The sequence below is a fragment of the Mandrillus leucophaeus genome, unplaced genomic scaffold (genome assembly GCF_000951045.1).
Source record: "Mandrillus leucophaeus isolate KB7577 unplaced genomic scaffold, Mleu.le_1.0 Scaffold1052, whole genome shotgun sequence".
Classification (NCBI taxonomy): Eukaryota; Metazoa; Chordata; class Mammalia; order Primates; family Cercopithecidae; genus Mandrillus; species Mandrillus leucophaeus.
The window spans coordinates 431,222-447,167 of NW_012098677.1; the positions used below are offsets into that span (position 1 = coordinate 431,222).

The 15,946-nt window shown below is 55.8% G+C and overlaps 2 protein-coding genes across 4 annotated transcripts; one reads left to right on the forward strand and one right to left on the reverse strand.

The window, feature by feature from the left end:
- Positions 1 to 2,302: 2,302 nt before the first annotated feature.
- On the reverse strand, positions 2,303 to 5,295 carry APOC3 (apolipoprotein C-III). Of its 2 annotated transcripts, none has more exons than XM_011982011.1 (4): positions 5,253 to 5,259; positions 4,570 to 4,714; positions 4,311 to 4,434; positions 2,303 to 2,613 (listed from the first exon to the last, which is right to left on the reverse strand). In XM_011982011.1, exons 2-4 carry the CDS (start codon positions 4,676 to 4,678, stop codon positions 2,493 to 2,495), a joined length of 354 nt encoding a protein of 117 aa, XP_011837401.1. In that variant the 5' UTR covers positions 4,679 to 4,714; positions 5,253 to 5,259; the 3' UTR covers positions 2,303 to 2,492. The 2 variants fall into 2 exon arrangements, with proteins under 2 accessions (XP_011837401.1, XP_011837411.1); XM_011982021.1 differs by having other exon boundaries at positions 2,305 to 2,613; positions 4,570 to 4,637; positions 5,253 to 5,295.
- Positions 5,296 to 11,652: 6,357 nt separating this feature from the next.
- Positions 11,653 to 14,201, forward strand: APOA4 (apolipoprotein A-IV). Of its 2 annotated transcripts, XM_011982005.1 has the most exons (4): positions 11,653 to 11,819; positions 12,172 to 12,298; positions 13,076 to 14,016; positions 14,128 to 14,201. In XM_011982005.1, exons 1-4 carry the CDS (start codon positions 11,771 to 11,773, stop codon positions 14,199 to 14,201), a joined length of 1,191 nt encoding a protein of 396 aa, XP_011837395.1. In that variant the 5' UTR covers positions 11,653 to 11,770. The 2 variants fall into 2 exon arrangements, with proteins under 2 accessions (XP_011837395.1, XP_011837390.1); XM_011982000.1 differs by having other exon boundaries at positions 13,076 to 14,201.
- The last annotated feature ends 1,745 nt before the right edge of the window (positions 14,202 to 15,946 follow it).

A 15,946-nucleotide genomic window follows, 5' to 3' on the forward strand; every position in this document is an offset into this window, starting at 1 on the left:
GTCGCTGTCAGCGGGGCGGGGCGTGGCGGGACGGAGGGGGGCAGCCTCAGGGAGTCACTGGGATTGGGGTTTGGCCCCGGGTGCAAGTGAAGTGCTTGGAGTTTGAGCGCCTCCTCCTTTATGAATTCAAAACCTCTCAAACAAACACTTCCCTTTTCTTCTCACAAGGCCAGTATCCCCCTCCCACTACTCCCATCCCACCCAGAAACAGCCGCCGCTTCCTCAGGCACGGCAGTGTAAGCCAGCCCTCCACCCGCTGTGGCTCCATGCCATGCCACCGGCTCCATGCCATGCCAACCCCTCTTTCGGCTAGCCCTGGCAGAAGCTGGCCTGAGTCAGAAAAATCACCACCACCTCTTGCAGGTACATTTTTATTTCCGAGATGCTCTCATATCTGTGATCTCACTGCATCCTTCCTTCCTCCCATCCTGGCTAGATTGCCATCAGAGGCACAGCATGGATGAGGACACTGAAGCCTGGAGATGTGACGTCGCTTGCCCAGTGAACAGCAGGATGGGCTAGGCAGTGCTTTTTAGACCCTGCACCCCTGGCCATCCATGATTATTAAAAAGAGTGTGTGGGTCAGGCACGGTGGCTCAAGCGTGTAATCCCAGCACTTTGGGAGGCTGAGGCGGGCATATCACTTGAGGCCAGGAGTTTGAGACCAGCCTGGCCAATATAGTGAAACCCTGTCTCTACTAAAAATACAAAAAATCAGCTGGGCGTGGTGGCTTGCACCCGTAGTCCCAGCTACTAGGGAGGCTGAGGAAGGAGAATTGCTTGAACCCAGGGGGCAGAGGTCACAGCCGAAATCATGCCACCACACTCCAGCCTGGGCAACAGAGCAAGACTCCAGGTAAAAAAAAAAAAAAAAAAGAGAGTGTGGCCTGGCACTCAAGTTCACATGGGTGTGCAGGCATGCCTGTGTATTGTCACATGACCTCCCTGGTCACAGTCCCTCCTTGCACTCATGTCTGAATGTCCTTGCATGCATGCATGTGGCTTCACAGATCTGGGCAGTGCGCTTGTACAGCCTTCCCTACCCTCTCTCTGCAGGGCCTTTCGCCCACTCATGCAGGCCCTGGATAATCTGCCCATATCCATGTCCCCATCTCCAGTGTATCTTCACTACCCCCTGGGTAAAGGAGTGGGCGTTTTAGTTCCTAACCTTCCAGAGCTACAACAGCAGTCATCCAGCCAGGTCTGGGTGGGAACATTTTCCAGATATGGGTGCTGAGATCTCGGCCCAGAGAGAAGCCCTGGGGAATTTCCAGAAGAAAGCAGTCTCCAGGTGGGGCTGGATACACCGACGCCACTGAGATCTGTAAAGGAGTCCCTAACACCTGACACAGGAGCGACAAAACTGTTTTCTGCACCAACTGAGCAGAATACTCGCAGCTGACCTGGGCTCAAGGTCTGGCCCTGCCACGTGCTGGCTCTGTGATGCTGGCCAAGTGCCTTTGCCTCTCTCGGCCACAGTTTTTTCATCTGAAGAGTGGAGCCCTACTCAAGCCATCTGCAGCTCTGGGGCTCTCTGACCTAACATCTTTTGGGTGGTGGGGACACAAAGGAAGCAGCCTCTGTTGGGGAGATCTTGTGCTCCTTTTTGGATCCCAGGACACCGCCCCCCGCCACTCCAGTCCAGGTCCCAAGGGCCCAGTCAGCTCAACTGTAATGATGACAACATTGATCAGGCATCTTTACACGCAGGTGCTGTGCCAAACGGTTCGAACGCTCTCTCATTTCAATCTCATGGCAGGCCTACGGTGGAGGGGATATGGTTGTATCCACTTTACATGTAAGAAACTGAGGCTGATACCAAGGGGTGGAGCTAAGACTAGCGCCTCGTTGCATCTTACTCCAACCTCTAGCGCATCCGGCCTCCTCCCCTCCCCTGTGCCTAAGAGGGCCAGGTGGCCTGGATCGGGGAGGTCAGCTCCACGGTTTTAAGTGAACACACACAGTCTCAACTCTGATGATGACTTAAGTACCAGGCATAGTGGCGGGCATACGGCACACACTCAGGTCATGTTGTGCAGCACCTAACAGTTTATCAAAGTATCAGCAAGCTTATTGTCTGGTTTGACCTTCCGCACAAACCTGTCAAGGAAGGCAGGGTACGGAAGGTGATTCCTACCTTAGAGATGGAGAAACTGAGGCCCAGAGACTGCCCAGCTACCAGAAGGTGGATAGAGCGCTGGTCCCCAGGTCTGCCTGACCTGTAGTCCGTCCAGTGCCTACCCACAGAACAACCTCGGCCCTTTCCCATACCCAGACACAGATGGCACACTTGTGACGGCCCACTCATAGCAGCTTCTTGTCCAGCTTTATTGGGAGGACACCCTGCCTGGAGGGGGGCCAGGCATGAGGTGCGGTAGGAGGGCACTGAGAATACTGTCCCTTTTAAGCAACCTACAGGGGCAGCTCTGGAGGCTGCAGGACCCAAGGAGCTGGCAGGATGGACAGGCAGGTGGACTTGGGGTATTGAGGTCTCAGGCAGCCTCAGCCAGAGTGGGTCTGGCCTCAGGGTTCAAATCCCAGAACCCAGATAACTTGTCCTTAACGGTGCTCCAGTAGTCTTTCAGGGAACTGAAGCCATCGGTCACCCAGCCTCTAAATCAGTAAGGGGAAGCAACAGAGCAGGGCATGAGAACTCCTTTGGAGGCAACTATGGGACCCACACCCATGTCCCCACTGGCTCTCCCTGCCACCCTCTCAACTTCACTGGACAACAGCCCTGAGACCTCAGGCAGGACTGCCCCACAGCTGCCACCCTGGGAGAAGAGATGCCCTTACAGGAACCCCAGCACAAGTCGAACCCTGCCGTCTCCAGGTCACCTCAGATGTTTTTGCCCCTGGGCTCGAGGCACAGAGTGACAGGGTGGGGAGATGTGAAAGGTCAAGGCTGTCATTGTTTTCTGTGCAAACAGTATCCCCTGGAGTTGTACATCCTGGTTCTGCTCAGGGTAGGACAGAGGGAGGCAACCTCTCATTTGGAAAGTCATTGGAGGATTGATTAGTTGTGTGATCTGGGGCAGGTCACCTAATCGCTCTGAGCCTCAATTTTCTCATCTGCAAAGTGGGAAAATAACACCTACCCCAAAGCCGGTTCTGAGGATTAAGAATGCTTATAAACAACCTCTGCTATGCCAACCAATGCCAGTCAGGGTGAGGTGGGGAAGGGAGTAGGGAGAGGAGAGGACCGATGGGCAGGGGCAGGATGGGAGAGGAAGGACACACTTCTGCTCACCCTGGCCCCAGGTCTTGGAACAAAGCAGAAGCGCTCTCATACCCAGGCTAGAATTGGGCCAGGTGGGGCCTCCCAAGGCAAACCCCTAGCCCAGGGGTCCCCAGCCCCCAAGTCACAGATGGGTACTGGTCCATGGCCTGTTAGGAGCCGGGCTGCACAGCACAAAGTGAGTGACGGGTGACAGAGGAATACCGCCCGAGCCCCGCCTTCTGTCAGATTAGGTGGCATTAGATTCTCACAGGAGTGTGAAACCTATTGTGAACTGCGCATGCCAGGGGTCGGGGTGGAGGGCTTCTTATGAGAATCCAATGCCTGGTGATCTGAGGTGGAGCAGTTTCATCCCCAAGCCATCCCCGCTGACCCATGGAAAAACTGTCTACCACAAAACTGGTCCCTGGTGCCAAAAAGGTTGAGGACCACTGCTCTAGCCAGACCTTCAGAAAAGGAAAATGGGGTCAGGCGCAATGGCTCATGCCTGTAATCCCAGCAATTTGGGAGGCCAAGGTAGGCAGATCACCTGAGGTCAGGAGTTCAAGACCAGCCTGTCCAACATGGGGAAACCCTGTCTCTGAGAAAAATACAAAAAGTAGCTGGGTGTGGTGGCACGCCTGTAATCCCAGCTACTTGGGAGGCTGAGGCAGAAGAATGGGGTGAACCTGGGAGGCAGAGGTTGCAGTGAGCCGAGATCACCGAGATCGCACCACTGCACTCTAGCCTGGGTGACAGAGGGAGACTCCATCTCAAAAAAAAAAAAAAAAAAAAAGAAAGAAAAGAAAAGAAAAAGAAAGAAAAGGAAAGGAAAATGGAAACGAGGGCTAAAATGGCCCACCCTAGAACTGCTCTGAGGAGAAAGGAGGGACCCGGGAGGAACGCAGTCTCAACTCTGTCGTCTCTCCCACAGCAGCCTGACAAAGGCCCTGTGAGGAAAGAGGAGGCCAAAGAGGCACAGGACCAGGGGAGGCTGGCACCTCCATTCCATTGCTGGGATCTCACCAGGGCAGGGCGGGTGGGAATGGAGGGAGCTGGCATGAGGGATGGGGAGGGAGGCCAGCGGGTGTACCTGGCCTGCTGGGCCACCTGGGACTCCTGGACGCTGGTCAGTGCATCCTTGGCAGTCTTGGTGGCATGCTGCATGTAGCCCTGCATGAAGCCAAGAAGGGAGGTGTCCTCGGCATCTGAAGCTCCTGAGGAAAGAGCAGGGCTGAGTGTGGTGGATCGGCCTCTAGGCGAGCCCTGAGCTCCTGCTTGACCACCCATTAGGACTGGGATCCCCAAGCCACCTCCATCCTGCCCCCAGCCCAGTCCCACCAAGTGCTTACTGGCAGAGGCCAGGAGTGACAGCAGGGCAGCAACAAGGAGTACCCGGGGCTGCATGGCGCCTCTGTTCCTGCAAGGAATTGTCCTGTGAGGGGCACCCGAGGCCCCCATGCCTCTGGACCCCTCCCTGGACAGGTGGCATGGCCCCTAAGGTGGGACCTGAGCTGGGTCTGCCAGAGGGAGTAGGGGCCTGCTTCCTGCTAATACGGGCTCTCAGAAGGGGGACTAGTGAGGGGCCCAAAGGGAGGTAGGTGGGATGGAGCAGAAAACCCACCAGACTGGACATCAAGGCACCTGCGATCTGGACTGGTCTCTGTCCAGTGCAGCCAACATGCTGTGTGACTTTGGGGGCTTTCTGGCCCTCTCCAGGCCTCAGTTTCCCTGTCTGGGTAGGACTGGGCTGTCTAAGGCTTCCTCCAGCCCTAAGCCTGCAGAATGACGGGGAAGCCTGCACTTGGAACCATTTCCAGCCCCACCCCCTGTGTAGCTTTGGGCAAGTGACACCCCTCCCGGGCCTCCATTTTCTTCAGGTTATGATGAGGGGTGGGGGGCACCCGTCCAGCTCTGAGGCTTCCTTAGCTCTAGCAAGTGTTTCTCCAGGCTTGCTGGCTGGGCTGGACAGGGAGTTCCTCTTGCTCCTCTTCATCCTCCTCCCCTCCTCTTTCCCCTCCCCAGAGGGCATTACCTGGAGCAGCTGCCTCTAGGGATGAACAGAGCAAGCAGGCAGGAGGGTTCTGACCTGTTTTATATTGTCTCCAGGGCAGCAGGCACTGAGGACCCAGGGCACTGGGCAAAGGTCACCTGCTGATCAGAGACCAGGGCCTGAGGCAGGGCGGCCAGAGGCAGCAAGCTGGCGGGAGAGTTGGGAAATCCCCAGGAGACTGTGTCCATGCTGCTGTCCCGCCAGCCCTGCAGCCCAGATGAGCTCAGGAACTAGGGGTGGGCCTGGGGTACCCCCATTCCTTCCTAGCTGACTGGCTCCCCAGGGAGAGACTGGTGAGAGGGGGAACGGCTTGGACATAGGCCAGGGGCCTCGGGCCCATCTCGGCCCTTCACACTGGAATTTTAGGCCCCTGCCTCCGCCAGCCCCAAGCCCTGAACACAGCCTGGAGTAGAGGGGTGAGGAACTTCTTCAGATTTAAGAACAAGCGGGTGGGTTGGGCTGGGGGGTGCCTGGAGTAAAGGCACGGAAGACCAGGCAGCAGTGGCTCCGGCGGGCCTGGTAACAGGGCTGAGCTCTCACAGCTCCTCAGCACCTCCATCTGTGGGTTTCAATCCGGGCAGGTGAGCACTGCTCACCCAGCAGCCCCCACCCGCCCCCACCCCTGTGTGCCCCACCACTGCCCCCTCCTGCGTGCAGGGCAGGGGTCGGTGGGGAAGGGCCAAGGTCACTCAGAGCCCAAGGCCTTTGTCCCTCCCTCCACCAGGTTCCCTATTTTGCCCTCTGGACCCACTGATAACATCCCCTGGGGGAGGAACTGGTCTCATGGCTCGGGCCCTCCCCAGCCTCCACCAGGATTGATTCTCTCATTCACCTTCCTGGGTTCCTCAGTGGGGTTGGGGGAAGAGCAGCTCTGACTGCCCCCTGGCTGTGGGAGCAACTGGGAGGAACAAGGTCTGGTGAGGAGAGGGCACAGAGGAGTTCTGTCGGGCGTCAGTGGTCCAGGAGGGGCGGCTGACCCTTCTCGGGGCTGAGATGTCCCCTGGGCCCACAGTGAAGCCGCAGCAGGGATGGCAGGATGAGGGGGCCTGTCTTCCACATGCCGAGACCTTGAAGCCAGGACATCTTAGGCTTAAATGATGCCTTTGGCACTTAATATGACCCAGGCCACAAACATAATGTCTCAGAGCCTCAATTTTCTGAGGATAAAATGGGGCTAAAATACTGATTTCCCAGAGTGGTGCTGAAAAGGAAATGAGACAGAGAAGTACAAAGCAGCGGGACCACGGAGGGACTCACACCTCCCTCTCCCTCCCAACGCTGTGCCCTTCCCAGACAGCAGAGTCTGCAGGCAGCAGGAGCCTCTAACATAAAAAATAGAGCTCTGGCAGCAAGTCGTCCTCTCAGAAGTAACTAACACCACAGTATGAAATCAGAGGCCTGAGAAAGTGGCCCGGCTCTGCCCTCAGAATTCTTTATCGGTGGGTGAGATTGGAATTACTCTGGTAGGGATTCATTCCTGGCTGCACACAGTGGCTCATGCCTGTAATCCCAGCAATTTGGGAGGCTGAGATGGGCGGATACCTGAGGCGAGGAGTTTCAGACCAGCCTGGGCAACATGGCCAAACCCAGTCTCTACTAAAAATACAAAAAATTAGCTGGGCATGGTGACACCTGTAGTCCCAGCTACTCAGGAGGCTGAGGCACGAGAATTGCTTGAACCCCGGAGGTGGAGGTTGCAGTGAGCCAAGATCGCGCCACTGCACTCCAATGACAGAGCTAGACTTGGTCTAAAAAAAAAGAGAGAGATTCATTCCTTTGACTTAAGACTTTGTTTTCTGTTAAAATGCAAATAGAATCCTGTGAAGTAGACATTAACTCCATTTTATAGGTTGTAAATCTAAGGCTCTAAGGGCTCCAAGTGCACAGCCCATTAGTAGTAAGGCTGGGAGCCTTAATCCAGGTCTTCACACACACCAGGCAAATACCAGACGGCCTAGAGCACTGAGACCCCTATAGACGCATCAGTCACATGCCCTGAACAAATCCGTCTCAAGTCTCCTGCAGACTTTGATGATGGGGTAGAAGACGAGGAGGTGGTCACTGAAGGCTGCAGGCTTTGGTGATGGGGTAGAAGGCGAGGAGGTGGTCACTGGAGGCTGCAGACTTTGATGATGGGGTAGAAGGCGAGGAGGTGGTCACTGGAGGCTGCAGGCTTTGGTGATGGGGTAGAAGGCGAGGAGGTGGTCACTGGAGGATTTGGTATTGGGGACGCCCTTTCCTGTTCTGCTGTGGCCTGCTCCGTAGCCCCAGAGGCAAAGGCACAGTGGGGACCCAGATCCAGGCAGGGGCGGGCAACAAGGTCCATGGCCCCGGGCAGGCTAAAATGGGCTGGCAGGGTCCCGTGGCCCCAGATCCTCCAAGCCCTTCCACCTGTGCAGAGGGTATGGAGGAGCCTGGCCTCTCTCTCTTGCATGGCAGTGGACCCAGGGAGGTCAGGACATGTGGGCAGACAGACCTGGCAGTGTGCTGAGCTAGATGCAGCACACCTCCAGGAAGCCTGGTGCCTTGTCTCCTTCCAAGGGCTTGGTACCTGTGAATACCTGTGGCCCCTCACCAGCAGTCCAGCCTGCACCTCGGTGGGGGCTCTCTTGGTGGGCAGCCTAAGCTCCCCCTCTCTCTCATCATGGCACTCCTGGAATTAAGACTGGTTCGGGGAGAAGCCAGTGGTAGATGGGAGGAAAAGGGGATTTGACCATCTGGGGCCAAAAATGGTCCTCTGGGGTTGGGCTGTTTCACCTTGTGTCCAGGTCAGGTTTAGTACTCAAGCCCCCGTGATCCGTGCCCTTCCTTCCAGTCTGGGCTGGGCAGCCCTGATTCAGACCTGTTGGCCAGAGGCCCTTGTTCATCACACATCATCATGCTGGCAGTTCCTCCTAGTATCTCACCCAGATCCCTCCTATGGCAACAGGAGCTGTCCTTTAGTTCTGCCCAGGGGAGGGCCCCTTGAAGCATACGTGAGGCACATGTCTGTGTGACCTGCCTGTCCCTGGCTGAGTCTGTCCCTGGCTGGATCTGAGTTGTCTGCTCCTGACTCTGACCTCTGGACTGACCCCTGGTTTGATCCCTGTGTGACTGGCCAGGAGGGGTGGCCGTAGCTAATGCTGAGCAATCAGCCTCATTGCCTCACCAATCATTACGTCTGTCGGTTGTACAGATAAGGAGAGGCTCGGAGAGGCCATGTCTCCCTTGAGATCACACAGGCCTTTCACGCCCACTAAGGTGAAGGCCCCTGACTCACAGGACCAGGCCCGGCTGGAAGGCAATCTGCTCTTCCCATCAGCTACTTGCACCCTGTAAGACTGGGCACAGGGGGCCCTCATTCTCTCCCTGCTCCCCAAAACAAATCCATCTACAGATCGATGCAAAACATGCCCACAGACTCTGGGAAGTAAATACATTCATTAACAGGTCACATCCCTGCCACGCTGAGCGGCAGCAGGCCCCCTCGTGAGTGTGGGTGCACGCATGGACTGTGCCAGTCCCTGGATTCTTAGTGATTTGCATACTTCTGTGAATCCGCACTCACTCTGGCGGATGCTATCGGAGATGCTCAAATGGTGCAGGCGCTCCCAGCATGGGTGCACCCAGGCGGGTGGGCGAGACAGAAGAGCTCTGGACCTCTCACATGCTGGTGGCACCTGCTGCTCAGACTGTGAGTCCCGGAGGTCAAACTGCAGCTGAGGTGTCTTTTGTGACTCAGTCTCCTCCTCAGCTCTGGCCTGAGGAAGGGACAGGAGCACTGAGTACTGATCTTTGCTCCCACGGCAAGCTGGACTGTGCCTGATTCAGGAGCAGGGTTGGGACCAATGGGTTCCAGGGAGGTAAGCCTTGCAGGGGTAAGATGTGGCTAACATTCAGTGATCATTTTTACTATGTGCCAGACATTTTTGCAAGCGTTATATAATTATCTCAGTGAATCCTCACAGCCTGGGAGGCAGGTACAGTGGTTATGTCTCACCAAGGCAACCGAGGCCCAGAGAGGTTATGAGACTTGCCCAAGGACACACAGGCAGTACGTGTTGGAGGCTGGATGCAAAGCCAGGGAGTGGACTCCAGCATCTGACCCCAACAGTCACTGAGAGATGGCACAGGCTACATCAAAAAGGAGGCAGCATGGTAGCATGGAGACCACTGCAGGGCAGCGGGTACCCAGCAGAAGAAGTGTCAGAGTCAGAAGGTCATTTGGCTGCCTTCAACCCTGTGAGACATCAAGCCACTTCAGGAAACTGAAAGAAATGCACACAAAGCAAATTCGAGTTAGCACAATTGTGGTCTACTCTGATGGCATTCATTTTTACAAATAAATGTAGCTCACTGTTGTCAGGCACTGCACTCACCGACAGGAGCCAATAGTGCAATGTGCTGGATGTCACCTCACAGTCACTGGGAGTGGTGTGGTCTGGCAGAGGGACCCACACTGACGTGGTGTGTCACATTCTCAGTGGATGTCTGTATGTGATTATGCATGCAGCCTCATTTAGATATCCGCTAGACATCTAAGTAGAAGACTTCCTGTGCACCACCACCGTTGCCCTCCATCCCCCAATGGGAGGTCCCCTGAGAGCCTCAGGTCCCGAGATTCTGCTCAAGCCAGCTGCTGCTGCCCAGGGAGTGTGACTGGAAGCTGCGGAGGGCAGGAGCTAAGGTTGGTCCCACCTATCACCCTGCCTCTGGCCCACCTGGTGCCCCTCAGAGGGCTGAGTCTCACTCTGCCACTCTCACTAGAAGAGGGAGCACTCTGCTATACTCCCTGCTTTACTCCAAATCAGGAGCACAGTATGATTATCATAATAACAGCAACTATTTTTCAGAACTTACTCTGTGCCAGGAACTCTATAGGCAGCTCTCTGTATCCTTGGTTTCTGTGTCCATGGATTCAACCAGACTTGGATTGAAAATATTTTTTAAAAAATTGCATTTGTGGGCCAGGCACAGTGGCTCACACCTGTAAGCCCAGCACTTTGGGAGGCCGAGATGGGAGGATCACTTGAGGCCAGGAGTTGGAGACCAGCCCGAGCAACATAGCGAAAGCCCATCTCCATTAAAAACAATGTTTTAAAAAAAGTTGCATCTGGGCAGGGTGCAGTGGCTCATGCCTGTAAGCCCAGCACTTTGGGAGGCCAAGATGGGAGGATTGCTTGAGGCCAGGAGTTGGAGACCAGCCTGAGCAACATGGTGAAACCCTGTCTCTACTAAAAATACAAAAATCAGCTGGGCCTGGTGGCAGGTGCCTGTAATCCCAGCTACTTAGGAGGCTGAGGCAGGAGAATTTCTTGAACCTGGGAGGCAGAGATTGCAGTGAGCCAAGATTGCACCACTGCACTCCAACCTGGGTGACAGAGTGAGACTCCGTCTCAAAAAAAAAAAAAAAAAAGAAAAAAAAATTGCACCTATACTGAACATATACAGACTTTTTTGGTGATTGTCTCCTAAACAATACAGTATAACCACCATTCACACAGCATTTCTGTTGTATTAGCTATTATAAGTAGTGTAGAGATTTAAAGTACATGGGAGGTTGTGCTTAGGTTATATGCAAATACTATGCCATTTTATATCAAGGACTTGAGCATCCATGGATTTTTTGTCCTGGAATCAATTTCCCATGGAGACTGAGGGAGGACCCTACTACCCACTTTGCAAGCAATGTCTTCTTTAATGTACTGAACCATCGCATTGCTCAGAGGAGAGACTGAGGCTGAGGGCTTTGAATAACTAGACCAAGGAGGCACAGCTTGGGAGTGGGACATGAAGCACACTACAATTAACCCTTTCAGGATAAGGCCCTGTCCCCTGCACCCATCTGCCCAAAGGCTCTCCAGCACCCCCTCCTCTTGGGTGTACCTTGACAAGAGACCTAGATTTTAGCTCACTATGCTATCTGCAGCCCTGGATGGTCCCACTCTAGTGTCTGGTGCTCTGAGATGGAGTCAGCATTAGTGGCAGATGTGGAGATTGGGGGGAACTCTCTTCACTGGGGCAGACAGAGGAGATGTGGACTTTGCCCCCCATGAGCCTGGCACAAACCCAGAGCTGCCAGCAGAGCCTTGAGGCATCATCAGTCCCGGGCTCAGGGGCTCCTCAAGGTGTTTCTCTCACCGTTTTCCACTCCCCTCCTCCTTTCCACGCTGAGGTTGGTAGTGGGGGTGCCTATGCACAGAACAGCCACCACTTCTAACTATCGCCTAAGCCCCGGTCTGCTGTCAGCTTCCACGTAGTCTCAGGGTCACAAAAGTCCAAGAGGCCTCTTGGGAATGTGTCACCTTCCAGCGTGGAGTCACACTGGGGAAGGAGGTGGGGAGGGCAGCCGGCGGGGGCAGTGGTAGGGAGAGAGTTTAAATGTCTGGCTGGCTCTGAGCTTCAGTCAGTTCCCACAGCAGCGCAGGTGAGCTCTCCTGAAGACCTCTTCATCAGCTCCCCTGATTGTAGGGAGGATCCAGGGTGGCAGGAAACTCCTCCAGCCCAGCAAGGAGCTCAGGATGTTCCTGAAGGCCGTGGTCCTGACCCTGGCCCTGGTGGCTGTCACCGGTGAGTAGAAGCTATCTTCGGATGGGGCTCTTAGGCGGCTGCTCTGAGTGGTGCAGGATGGAAGTTGGGCCAAAACAAAAGGACACTTCTGAGTGCCCATCAGCCCCAAGCTGGACATGAGGTCTGCCTGGCTGCCAAGTGGCTCACGGGAGAGCTGGCCCAGTCCCAGTGGTGGGCCCACTGGCATTGGTGCTATATCAGTTTCACATATCCCTGTGGCTTCCAAAAAGCTAAGCCCAGACAGGGAAAATTGCAGATTGGGCACCCCCGCCATCATCCAGTCTGCAGCTCAGAGCTGGAGCAGAGGGGCCACAAAGAGACAGGGTCTCATGAATTCTCTGTTACCACCCAGGAGCCCGGGCTGAGGTTAGTGCTGACCAGGTGGCCACGGTGATGTGGGACTACTTCAGCCAGCTGAGCAGCAATGCCAAGGAGGCCGTGGAACATCTCCAGAAATCTGAACTCACCCAGCAACTCAAGTAAGAGGGAGTACAGTGTGCGGTGGTGACAGGGAGTTCTTAAAGACCATGCAATGTATTGGCAAGGGTTGAGCTTAGAGTCAGGAGCCCTGAGCTTAGGATACCCACTGCCCTGCCACTAACTGGCTGGGCCTCTGAACCTAGGATCCACATATGTAAACTGGAAGGTTGGATCGAATAATCCCTGTGATGTCCTTTTGCTTTGATGTTCTAGAGTTTGACAAATGGCCACATCCTATCATTCGGGCTCACGGAAGAAAGGGAGGGAGGAAAATGTCATGTGAGCTGATTTCTAATACGTTTCAGAAAGACAGGCCCCACTGAAATCAAGGGGAGGGAGCTGGGAATATTTGGGAGGCCCCTGGGCACAGGCAAGGAAAGCAGCACCTTGTGTCGCTGGAAGACCCCGGCAGAGGTCAGGAAGACAACATTCTGTTACATAACGTGATCCTATGTTGCAGCACACCCTCTCAGGGAAGGACCCCAAAGTCCCACCCTCTGCAGACAAGGAGGGGAAAGCAAACTGCTGGAGGTGACATGATGGGTAGATTCTGAGACAAAGTCTGTGGGAGATACCGAGATAGAAATTCAGTGTCATAACTTAGTCTGTGACAGCCATCCTCTCCAATCTGAACCGCCATAGGGAGGGTGAACTCGGTACCCCTGAGCACTCACCTGTCCTAGCAAGTGTGCATAAGGTGAGTGGTATACAAGCAGACAAAGTCTTGCCACGTGAGTGCCAAGTGTAACGTGGCCTCCTTGTGCCCTTCCCCACAGTGCCCTCTTCCAGGACAAACTTGGAGAAGTGAACACTTACGCAGGTGACCTGCAGAAGAAGCTGGTACCCTTCGCCACCGAGCTGCATGAACGCCTGGCCAAGGACTCGGAGAAACTGAAGGAGGAGATTCGGAAGGAGCTGGAGGAGGTGAGGGCCCGGCTGCTGCCCCATGCCAATGAGGTGAGCCAGAAGATCGGGGAAAATGTGCGAGAGCTGCAGCAGCGCCTGGAGCCCTACACGGACCAGCTGCGCACCCAGGTCAACAGGCAGACTGAGCAGCTGCGGCGCCAGCTGACCCCCTACGCACAGCGCATGGAGAGAGTGCTGCGGGAGAACGCCGACAGCCTGCAGACCTCGCTGAGGCCCCACGCAGACCAGCTCAAGGCCAAGATCGACCAGAACGTGGAGGAACTCAAGGAGCGCCTCACGCCCTACGCCGACGAGTTCAAAGTCAAGATCGACCAGACCGTGGAGGAGCTGCGCCGCAGCCTGGCTCCCTATGCTCAGGACGCACAGGAGAAGCTCAACCACCAGCTCGAGGGCCTGGCCTTCCAGATGAAGAAGAACGCCGAGGAGCTCAAGGCCAGGATCTCGGCCAGTGCGGAGGAGCTGCGGCAGAGGCTGGCGCCCTTGGCCGAGGACATGCGTGGCAACCTGAGGGGCAACACCGAGGGGCTGCAGAAGTCGCTGGCAGAGCTGGGCGGGCACTTGGACCGGCATGTGGAGGAGTTCCGGCTCCGGGTGGAGCCCTACGGGGAGAACTTCAACAAAGCTCTGGTGCAGCAGATGGAACAGCTCAGGCAGAAGCTGGGCCCCCATGCGGGGGACGTGGAAGGCCACTTGAGCTTCCTGGAGAAGGACCTGAGGGACAAGGTCAACTCCTTCTTCAGCACCTTCAAGGAGAAAGAGAGCCAGGACAACACCCTGTCCCTCCCGGAGCCCGAGCAGCAGCAGGAGCAGCAGCAGGAGCAGGAGCAGCAGCAGGAGCAGGAGCAGCAGCAGGAGCAGCAGGAGGAGCAGCAGCAGGAGCAGCAGCAGCAGGAGCAGCAGGAGGAGCAGCAGCAGGAGCAGCAGCAGGAGCAGCAGCAGGAGCAGGTGCAGATGCTGGCCCCTTTGGAGAGCTGAGCTGCCCCTGGTGCACTGACCCCACCCTCGCAGACACCTGCCCTGCCCTGCCACCTGTCTGTCTGTCTGTCCCAAAGCAGTTCTGGTATGAACTTGAGGACACATGTCCAGTGGGAGGTGACACCACCTCTCGATATTCAATAAAGCTGCTGAGAATCTAGCCTCAACTGGTTGCCAGATGACTCCTCCTTGCAGCTGGGGAGGTGGGGAGGTAACCATGACTGGGCAGAGCTTAGCAGCGGCCTGGCAGGAGACACCCAGGATTGGGGAGATGAGACTGCAGGAGAGGTAAGGGCAGGGTGTGCTGGAGGGGAGTGTACGGGGAGTCCTCTAAGGGGAGGTAGAAAAAGATATCACAAATTATCCCAAGTCAAAATATGCAACCCACTTATATTCATTTAGCCAACAAATATACATTGAATGCCTCCGATGCACCAGTCATTGTTCTAGGCACCGGACAACCAGCAAACAGCGTTTGTGGAGCCGTGTGCCCAACTCTGCCTCACACTGAGGGGGACACCTGGAGGCAAGCAGGACAGGGTTCCTGGCCTTGGAGAGCTCACGGTACACTGAGAGAGATGGTTCCTCCTTGCATGAGATCTTCCGTGTCTTTACCTTATTTATGTGGTTTCATTGAACCCACCCCACCCCAGTTCCATTATAAAAGCAATAAGGTTTATTTCAGAAATGTCTTGACTGCTAAACCTGTGGTCTCCATCCAGAATTGAGGAATGAGGCTTGGGGACCGAGACGAGTCCGGGGAGGAGAGGAGGAGCAGGTGCTGGAGCCTGCAGGGCCCTGCTCTGCTCTGTCCAGGGGCCTCCTGCCAGGTGGCCTGCCAGTTTGGGACCGAGTTTGTAGCCACTGGGGTTAGGGGCAGAGAGTCAGGGGGCCTGAGCAGTCTCATCAGCACAGCCAGCTGTGGGCAGCTGTGGGCAGCTGCAGCCTTGGCGCGGTCTCTCACCCCACCCTTAGAGACTCAAAAACCTCCCCAAGGGAAGAGCCAGTTCAAGCCTTTGTCTCAAAGGACTCCACATCCTGGCTGTTACCTCTGGACCCCAGCCCTGCGAGTCTAGCCACCTCTCTTTCCTCTCCACAGGGGGATGCAGGCCCTTCAGGGCTTTCCTGGAAGAGGCCTGGAACATGCTAAGGAGGAGGGGGACGGGCCCTGGGAGGGTGTCCTGGGGCCTCCTCCTTCACTCTCAAGGTGCCCTCAGGGTGGTGGCCCCCTGCATGGTCTGGCCCAGGCCTATACCCCTCTGGTCCCTGGTGCTGGCCTGGTGGGAGGGATGGATGCTTGGGAATCAGACAAGCCTGGGTTTGAATCCTGGCTTTTTGACTGACTGCTGGGCGATGTGGGGCAGATAACTGAGCTTCTTTGGAAGACGTGGATAATGACAATCCTCGGTTCACAGAGGAGTTGTGCTGAAGGTTTGATGGAGCAACGGAGTCAAGCACTTAACCTCAGGCACGGAGTAAATGTGCAACAGCTGGTGCTGCGGTAAACACGACTTCCTCCTCCCGCTCACCTGCAGGCCACACTCTATTGATGAGGCCGCCAGAGCTGGCCAAGGGCAGACCCCTGGGTCTCCCCTGCCCCAGCTGCTCTGGCTCCTGCATACCAGGCCGGTAAGGCTGCTGCTGCCACTTTGATACCTACCCCCACTAGAAGCACAGGAACCTATGGGGAAACACCTTGACAAACCCACCAGGCGCCTGGAGGTTTACTGGATGGCTTTAGGAAA

Bases quoted from the DNA above. Each gene is read 5' to 3' on its own strand.
- APOC3 (XM_011982011.1), bottom strand. From the start codon at position 4,678: ATGGGGGCCTCGGGTGCCCCTCACAGGACAATTCCTTGCAGGAACAGA. The intron at 4,435-4,569 runs GTAAGCACTTGG...CTCTTTCCTCAG, and splicing joins GTCACTCCTGGCCTCTGCCA to GAGCTTCAGATGCCGAGGAC. The intron at 2,614-4,310 runs GTACACCCGCTG...TTACTGATTTAG, and splicing joins CAGGTGGCCCAGCAGGCCAG to AGGCTGGGTGACCGATGGCT.
- APOA4 (XM_011982000.1), top strand. From the start codon at position 11,771: ATGTTCCTGAAGGCCGTGGTCCTGACCCTGGCCCTGGTGGCTGTCACC. The intron at 11,820-12,171 runs GTGAGTAGAAGC...GTTACCACCCAG, and splicing joins GGCCCTGGTGGCTGTCACCG to GAGCCCGGGCTGAGGTTAGT. The intron at 12,299-13,075 runs GTAAGAGGGAGT...CCTTCCCCACAG, and splicing joins GAACTCACCCAGCAACTCAA to TGCCCTCTTCCAGGACAAAC.